General features: G+C 37.5%; 1 protein-coding gene across 1 annotated transcript in view; it reads left to right on the forward strand.

The window, feature by feature from the left end:
• The window catches only part of CMTM4 (CKLF like MARVEL transmembrane domain containing 4), a 28936-nt gene extending 20010 nt beyond the window's left edge, over positions 1–8926 (forward strand). The window contains exons 3-4 of the mRNA XM_035119433.3: positions 4891–4989; positions 7061–8926. Of these exons, the coding sequence (XP_034975324.1) occupies positions 4891–4989; positions 7061–7234 (273 nt within the window). The 3' untranslated portion in view covers positions 7235–8926. The remainder of the gene's footprint in view (positions 1–4890; positions 4990–7060) is intronic.
• Positions 8927–9869: the final 943 nt, after the last annotated feature.

Consider the following 9869-nt stretch of genomic DNA (forward strand, 5'->3'; position numbering starts at 1 on the left):
TTCCCATATCATTGGCTTGACTAGATCCTGTTTCAAATAGTGCACAGGATGATATCTAGTTTCAATCAATAAGATTCTGAAAACAAATGGTTTGGCTAAATGTTAGAAATTTGACTTGGCATTGGAAAGCAATTATTGATTTTGAGTGAGGATTTCAAGGAAAGAACATTACTGTATGTGGCAAAGAGGATGGTCCAGTCACATAGAATAGAAATATGTGAAATCAGGAATAAGAGAAAGTGAAGAGAGGACTGTTCTTTGTCATGAGCCAAGCTACATAATCACCTTGCAATACATTTTTTATTTCTCCATGTTAATTTTTTTTGGTATCCATATCTAAGAGAATTCCAAAGTTGCTCCAACCACTAGTGATTTCAGATGCCTAGGTTGGTGAAATATCTCAATGAGAGAAATGTTGTGTTTCAAATGAAGGTCTGATAGCAAAAGTCATTGTGGGCATCTTCAGAATCTTTCAATAATATTCTTAGCCTTTTGTTGCAGTTTGTTCCATTTAGTCCTTTATTTTCTGTTCTTCCTCTATAAAACTTGAACCAGCTTTGTATATGGGAGCATTTAATGATAATTTCAATGTAAGCTTATTATGCTGTGCCATTATGTTCTGGCATTGGCTAAATGTGCTTTACTCTTGGCTTATGTCTAACATAAACACAAGACCTATAATTGCCATGCATATAAGAAAATTGCTGTATCTATTCAGAGTTTGTAAATGATATTCTGTGACCTGCACAATCAGCTTAGTTCCCTGTTCCCTGTTGTAATGGAAAGTTTTGGCCATTGACCTTCAGCAGCTCTGCATTTTTTAATGACCAAATGTGCCAAGGTGAAATGTATTGTATTATATAAATACCCTAGGAGCTAACATCAAAGCAATGTGCAGACCTATTTTGTTATAGTGAAGTGTAATCAAACACTTTCTTTTCATTGGTTGTAGATGTTAGAATTATAAGGGCTAATGAAAGAAGTGGTTTGTTTTTAGATTCCTAGCATCCTTCATCTCATATGTGGAACTAAGACTGGGAAAAAATTTTTTTTCCTTTGCCGGTGTCAAGAGAAAAGAACCCATTTATATATTTTTGTTCAGAACTGTCAGCTGCCTAGAGATTTTGTATATTTCTGCCCTTAAATGCCAGTATCTAACGTGTCCCTTGGCCAGTGGTCAGTGGTCAGTTTCTAAAATAACCAATAAAGAGGCTCATACTGGCTAAGAAAGCTGTTGTCTCTGGAGATAGGCTGGACTATTCAAGAGTGGGAGACAGCTGTCCTGCACTCAGGATAACCCTTTATTATTTTTTCTCTAATTCAGCAGAATTCCAGCAGTTGCTTTAGGGGAACAGGAGAGCAGGTTGGGGATAAGAAGTTCTGCCCATTAGTAGCTTTTGCCACATACAAGAAAGAGAGAGCTAAGATTTGTAAAGGAACATTTTTGTTCTTGTTTCTATATTGGTGGCATCTTGCCTCCTGCATAGGCAAGCACTGGAAGTCAGTCAAATGCTGTGGATGGAGTGTATTCTACCCTTCTGTTCTAATGGAACAGGAACATTCTTTATTTCTTTTATGAACTGGAAAACCTGCAAGCACACACAGCCTATTTGTAACAAGCCCCACAGGAATCTTATTCCTGGACACCATGAGGCAGACAACTATATCATCTGTTTCTACATCAGCCTTTATTATTTTCAGCCAGTTGGTTTACTTACACTTTCCTCCAAAACTCGTGCTACATGTTAAGCTTTTATGAATTTGACATATAAGAAATGAAACCCCACCAAACAGCCTAGAAATGTTATTTTCTCTGCAATAGCCAGAGTCTGCATATTCTTGTACCACAACGAGAAGTTTTAAGTAATGTAGCATCTTTCATTTCTGGGCCAAAGAAGTTATTGCTGCAGCCAGCATCCACATTCCTTAGATCAGAAAATTGCTGATTGGTCATTCCACTAGTTCAAAATGGCAAGTTGTGGGGAGGCTTGAATAGGGCACCCCCACTCTTTCTTTCTCTCTCTCTCTCTTCAGAAACATCAGGCCAGAATATGGATGCCAGAGGGCATTCCTTTCATAAGTGGAAAAATGTTCCCTTGTTACCAAAATCAGGTTAACAATAAATTGGAATTTATAAATGGCTTTTAATAGTTCAATTTCTTGACTTTAGCCATTAAAAATGTGCAAATAATATATCATAATATATTTAATCTTCACTAATACTTGTGCCTTCAGTCACTGTGAGGTAACGTAACATATGTTTTACATGAGGACTATCTGAGCTAATCTTCCTTAACAAGGTAACTTTTTAAAAAATTAATGTAACTATACAGTAGATGGTTACATTTGATAGAATAATCCACAGAGATTTTGTATAACAGATCAACAAGCAGTCTCCTGGATACTTGTGGTTTTGTTTTTTCATTCCTGTATAAACTTTTCTGCCTGTCCTCTTGGTAGACATTGGAACGAGACCAAATAATAATGTTGGTCTTTCTGAACTTAGCACAATGAGTTCAGTTTCTGCATTGTCCAGAAAAGTTTTCTTGGCTTTTGTTTTGTATCACCTCAGAAAGCCATTCTTGCTTCGATAGTCAACACTCTGCCTGCCAAAGTAAAATAAACACATGAAGCAGCTGGATAGAAAGGCTCAGAGTCTGCTAACACTTGAAGAAACTGGCACTTAGGGAATTATTTTGTAATTTGGGGTTTAGGAGGCATTGCCTAGGTATCTGGCCAAGGTTTGCCCACTGGACTAATAAATAAAATAAAATAAAATAACTCTTTCCATCCATAACTCTTTAGACACTGCTTTCCTTTTGACTGGGGCAGCTAATAACTTCTTGAATGATGGAGCAAGATGACCTGAAATGATACAGAAAGCTGCAGTTTTCATTAAATCATTTATGAATGAGATAAATGATATTTGCCGTTTAGATTGATTTTTGAATCTCCTCCTAGATTGTCCTGCAAACTCTTCTATACTGGAACTACTGTATTTTACTAAAGAAGTTGCTGTCTCAAAGCTGCTCTTACTTCAACTGAATTTCTTTCATCTGTGTGATGTGTGTGTGTGTTGTCTATAAGATTTCATAGTAAAGCCTGCACTGAGACATAATTCTGAATACCTCATCACCTTCTAATTAACTGAACTGGTTTAGAAGAAATTTTAAGTATCATCTTTCTGAATAAGCCCCTGAAGTATTAAATTTCCATGGGGAATTAGTATTTGAGCAATAGTCCTCATCCCCTTTACGTGAGGTTGCACAATTCCAGTCCAGCCCCATTCATACTATGTACAACAGGTTGAAGTTTTCTGGTAGACATCAGAACTGTTACTTTCCTTAAGTCCTTGGGGCTTTCTCAGTGCCATAGTGTCAGGACATGGTCTGGGTAAAACTTGAAGCCAACATTCTGGGGGTTTGAATAAGCAATTTAAGCATGCCTGGAAGGTGGAAGGTGAGGTGCTTGTATACATTGTTAAGGAGTTGCATTTATATGCTGTAGACAGAACTTTCTCTTCTTATTTGCTTGCTTGGGGATCAAATTGATTTTCACTGTTCTCAAGCCAGAACAGTAAGGCTCAAAGGCATAGTAGCCTTCAATAATGCAAACTTGATTCCTTGTTTCCTTTGTATGATTACATATTTAAAGAATCTGTTTCAATGAATGTACAAATTACACAAGTCTTCTACTTATTTGAGCATGAGATTGAGAATAGTGTTGTGTTCGTTGCATTCTGCTTTCACCTGTTCACTATGTTGTTAATAACATATGTCCATACAACCCCAACATCTTTGCATATCGACCTAATTCACAGGTTTATGTTCAAGGAAATGGCCAATTTGAACCCAAAACATATTTCTGCTATATTATAATTCTCCATTTTGGTGTGCCTAAGCTAATAGTTGAGAACCCCTGGATTTTACCTTCTGAAGGAGTTTAATTTGTTCATAAAACATTAGGCTGGGAGAAAAGTGATCTTGAAATTTGTATTTGTGATAGAGAGCATCCAAGATATAGTCTGTATCCCTAACCAGAGCACCAAATTTGTTGGCAGTGGTAGAAACGGCATATGTAAATTATGATCAGTTTGAGTGTTTGTTCTATGTATTTTGTTTGTTTGTTTTTGTTATTTGCATATTGGTAAGTCAACAAAATACCAAACAAGTTTTCTTTATGTCTGTAACTCCTCAGAAGTATAATTATGCCTGTAGCAATATATTAATAGATGGTTTGGAAAGCTATGAGCTTGAAAGTATCTGAGTCTCTTTGCTAAGTAACAGCAAGTCAATGAAACTGAACTGCAGGAGTTTCTGAAAGCTTTGTTATGTTTCCGGGAAAATAACACATTTAAAATATTTTCTTTCGCTTTGTGAAATGATATATTCATATATGTCAACACAGATCCTGTACCATGCAAATAAAAAGTCAACATGTAGTACATATATCCTGTATGCAGTAGATGCATGTGGCAGACATGTGAGTTACTTTCTAATTTCTAGAGAGCTAGCAGTCAAAAAGAAATCTATATATACTCTATAGCTCGGTCATGAACATTTTTGTGGCTGGAAGAAAGAACAGTAGTTTTGGTTGAATATAGACATGTTGCACAAAGGTTCGTCACTGGGAATGGAAGGAAACTCTAAAAAAAATTACAGAAAGCTTTACTTGTTTTCTTAGCAGTTTCCCTCCCTGTTCATTACAGTGCCAGGCCCTAAACTATAGTGTAGTAATTATCTATTGGTGTATATAATATGTGTTATTCTGTATCATTATCTCTTTTGCATAAAGAATATACTGTGTGCAAACTGTTAAAATTGTTCTGTTTTCAACCAGTCACATAGACATTGTCACTGTGAAATAACTTGCCTAATTCTGTTTTAATAGGATTTGGTCAATACTGGACTCTGCACTTTTTTCTTTTTCATTGCATCTGTAGTACTTGCTGCTCTAAACCATAACAAAGGAGCAGAAATCGCAGCTGTGGTAAGAAACAATGTTAATTTATTTTCATTAGTTTATAGGGAAGACAACCAGTTAACTTGTATCCTTTTCACAGTGCTAAACAGCAGCGCATGTTTTGCTCAACTTTCTTTTACTGAAGATTAATCATTTCCTGCTAATTTTTTTTAAGTCTGCTTGCAAGCAGTGAGGAGGCTATTAATAGGATGTTAACTTCGACATGCTAGTCTAGTCAATAGTTTGCAACAGTGGTGAAACCTGCAACTCCAAGTAGACAGTGCTATGCCATAAATCACCAATATTGTCTAGCACTGTCCTATTTCAGTAGTGAGCCACATGAACACTAACTAGCTTGTGTCAGTAAGAAGTTTCCTTAGGAAGTTAATACTGTTAATCATAAAGAGGGCTACAGATATTCAGCAGCTACTCCTTTTAGTATTGACTAAAAACATTTACTGTGTGTATTTACTCTATGTACCTCTTTTTTGTGTGCGCATGCGGTCTTGATATATATTATGAATGCATTTTTTTGTCCTCTGCTGTGCTATGATATCTGTACTTTATTGCTAGTTTGCACACATGGCTACATATTGTTGTCATCCATTATTGTGCATTGCCATTCATGCAATTCATTGCTTATTTGCACCTTGCTGCTATTCATGCAGTTTATTGCATATTTTAACTGAGTTTAAAATTTGAATAACAGCATGTATTCTGGTAACTTCCTTTCATCTTGTGAGGTGAGAGGTGGTTGATGAATGCCTGAGCAATGAAAGAGAGAGGAGGCAGGGAGACAACAGTATGGGACCACCATTTCAGTGGTTATAGGCAGAAAGGTTGGTCAGAAAGATATGGAAGAAGGAGTGTTAATTACTGTAAGACTGCAATTTACTGTACTGTAATTACTGCTGCCCTGGGACTGCTGAGTGAAGGGCAGACTACAAATTTGAATAAACAAATAATACAGTCAAATCAAAGGTCCATTTAACTAGGTTTTGTCTACGCTTAGGGACAGCAGCAGCTCTCCAGAGTTTCAGATAGTGACACCAGCTCTGTCTGGAAATATTAAAGGTTGAAGCTGGGGCCTTCTGCATTCACAGTACATGCTCTTAACAATGAGCTATGGCTCTTCTGCAACCCCTGAAAATTCTTCAGCAAATTTTAAAGAGTTTTAAAAGTGCAAGATTCTTAGGCATTGCAGAGAATGGCAGGAAGGTTCTAGGTCTGTGGGCTGCATGTCTCCCCTGGAGGCCTTCACTGTGGCTTACATAGACACCCAACCCAAACCCCACAGCCAAATCAGTACTACTGCTGAATTTTGCTGCTGCAATGTAAATTTTATTCCCTCCGCCGCCAGCTTGGGAAAATGTGATTGTGAGGGAGGGGGTACCTGGGAGGGCGAGGGTTAACGTTCCCTATGCCCATCCTCCCCATATGTGAATGGGTCTGTCCACTGCTGGCTCCTCCCAAGCCCACTGACATGCAGCTCTTGACCTTCCACTCACCAGCTTCAGGGGCAAAATTTTGCTCAAGGTAATAAAGGAAAACTTTCCACCCCCAAATGACAGTGTCTTGTAGCACCTTAAAAATTAACAAATCTATGATTGGATAAATTTTCATCAGCTGCATGGGAAAGGCTTTTATTCTATCTAGCATGACATCAGCTCATCAACCATTTTCCAATGGTTAAATGACTGTCCTGTTGTTATAAGTGGAAGCAGTTGGGGGTGTATGGATTCCTTAACTTAAGTCTCTAGAGAAGTTCTATTAGTAATTTTCAAATGGGGTGCCTTATAGCCATATCAATGGATCTCCCTTTATTAAAGGTACCAGCAGGATAGAAAATTCGACAAAGGCAAGCAGTTAAATACCCAATCATCAAAAATGAAGAGACTTAATATGTCTGGCTTGTTTTCAAAGAACTTTGAAGTAGCATGAAGTATAAATGTACGCTATGTAGCAAGCTTTATAATTGAAGGTATAAGGTCAAAACACATGAAAACCAACAATCAGCTGCAATTTTTCTGTATAAAACTACTAAATTCTTAATCACTTCAATAAAATGTCATTCTTTCCCTTTTTTGTTTTTGTTTAGATATTTGGTTTTCTGGCAACTGCAGTTTATGCTGTGAATTTATTTTTAGCTGTTAAAAATTGGAGAATTAACAGCCGACAACAAAACACAAGGCAGACCAGTGATTATATGCGTGCTCGGACAGAATCCAGAGAAGTAGATCATCGCCCAGAGATTCAGCGTCTGGATGGGTGAAAATCTCATGCAAAATGGTATTTCTCAGAAGAAGAAAAATAAAAGCCTGTAGACTTTTAAAAATAAAATAAATGTTCACTTTTATAGGAAAAGGAGGAGCATGTGGTGGCCATGAGCATGTACAATGAGAGAGAGAGAGAGGGGACTTGAGAAATTATTGGCATGAAGGCCATAATTACGGAACTTTTCAAATGAAGATATTTGTCCATAAATGTGGTAAATGAAGAGAAGGATACTGTACATTAGAATGAAGAATTGTCTTGGTGCACAGTACTTTTGAGTTTGCAGAGTCAGAGAGAAGATTGGTATTCAGTCTGTATTCCCATCATCCAGTAGAAATATGATAGAACTGGCAAAAGATTGTTCTTTTGAAAATGGAGTTTCCAACAGTAGACATAGTGCATCAGGGAAAGAGATAGCAATAACATAAATCAGGTATTGAGTTACACAGCCACTGTGTATGTTCCCTTAACTAGATTCCCCAATTAACTTTAGTTCTCACACTCCTGCAGTTCCACTGTGTACTGTATAACAGCCATTCATGCCAGTTCGAGGATTGACTGGTGGAAAATAAGCTTTCTGCTAAACAGAAAACACAAAGCCCACTCCACAACCAGGTATGAACTGGGATGTAACACCTCAATACACTACACAATGATTTCCTTTCCCACTTTACAAGGGAATAATGTGAAGTTGGTATTGAGCCTCTCTTCCTCTTACATTCAACCATAGGAAAACCGATTGTGGTCAGGGTTGTTTTGTGTTGAGTTCATATCCATACTGCAATATTCCTAAAACTATATACAGTGGTACCTCGGTTTTCAAATGTAATCCATTCTGCAAGACCATTCGAGTTCTGAAACGTTTGAAAACCAAAAGCTCAGTAGCCGACAGCTGGCCTCAGGATCTTGCACTCAGCAGAAGCTGTGTGGCATGTTTTGACTTCCAAGGCATGTTCGAAAACCAAAATGTTCATCAGTGGAGATGTTCGAAAACCGTGGTACCACTGTAATTGCATACCCTGAGAGTGTGTGTCTGACTTCAAATTTTGATTACCCAGATTGCTCTGCATTATTTTCTGAATTAGAATCCTTTTATGATTTTTGCTAAAGTTATCTGAATAGTAAGGGTTTTTTAGGCCTGAGAGCAGATCTACAAAATGTTTGAATAATTGTCCACAGATGAAGACTTATTTTGCCTAGTAGCATTTATGTGGTTCATTTAGTTTACATACCATTCTATATAATTCCGGTTTTCCCTCAATCTTCCCAGCAGTGTTTCATGGGGAAAGTAATGTACTCTGTGGGTAGGGGATTTGGAACCAGTCATTAGAATCTCTCTTTAGCTTCTTGCTTCATGCCTCTTGCATCTGTTGTTTAGGTAAGCCACAAAATGAATACGGTATATAAAATCAGTAATTCTTCTCAATATGTTTCCATTATGATGATGAACAGTTATCAGTGGAGGTACACTTATTCCTGGGACAGTTGTGTATGCACCTTGAAAGCTAGGAAGTAGAATTGTGAATGTTTGTTGAATGTCACTGATTGTAGAATGGGAGGGGCCCCATTTTTATATATGTTGACCATGTTGCATGATAATGGTGAGCCCTATAATCTTCTGGATCCTACAAGCATACTTAAGCCTTTAAGATCCTTTATTTTTCCTAACACTTGAAGTAAAAATCTGCTGGGGAAAAATGGGACTGTCCAAGGCTGTGTATGATCTCAACACCAGCTGCTGGGGTGAGATTCAGAATCCTAAGTATGCATTGACTTCTGTTTTTCAAAAAAGCAATTTTGAACTCCTCGAGGCGGTGGAAATAAGCCTGAAAATTGTGGGCTGTCCCTGGAGTGGCTGGAGAGAAATCCAGTCCTCTGCATAGGTCCTGTTGTCAGCAGAAACAGTATAAGATATGCCAGTCACTTGACTTATTAGTCATGTGCAGAGCTATATTTAGTAATGATCCCAGAACCTTTTGAAATAATATAAACTTCTACTTTTTGAATGGGAACTTTATTTAAAGTTGTGTAATGCAAGAGTACTCCGCTTATTACCATGGCTGATTTCCTCAAATAACAAGGGTGTATTCTGATTTCTGCCCAATTTGTTAAAACTAAGAAAAAGAACTCAAGCTACCAGAATACCATTTCTATCGTTCTAGTGGTATTTTTGGGGACCAAAGAATAGCTATACATTTTTAGATTGGAGACACATTTGTAATTTTAAAGAGATAGGTTTGGTGTGATGGTACATATTTAATATAAAAAGATTGTATATTTTATGGTATGCTTCGACAATATGCTCCATTGAAATGCAGGCATTCCTGAAGCACAGACTGCTTGGACACACACTTAAGAACATTTTTGTTCTGAATTTCCCCTGCAGTGTCCCGCCTACTATGATGAGGCTTTCTTTTTAGGATTTTATTTGATTTTGGAGGGAAGAAAGGGGAGTATTAGACGCAGAAGCAGTGATGCCAAGAATTATGCACATAGATCCATATCTTCAAGAAGTCCTTTGACCTTGCACTGCTTGAATAGCAAATCATCAAGCTGCTTGGCAAACTGTTTTTGAAACTGAGTGGCGTTTCAAGAGCAATTTGTAATATGACCTGCTAGTGAGGGAGTCTGAC

Source organism: Zootoca vivipara, chromosome 6, assembly GCF_965207765.1.
Source record: "Zootoca vivipara chromosome 6, rZooViv2.hap1.1, whole genome shotgun sequence".
NCBI classification, from domain to species: Eukaryota; Metazoa; Chordata; class Lepidosauria; order Squamata; family Lacertidae; genus Zootoca; species Zootoca vivipara.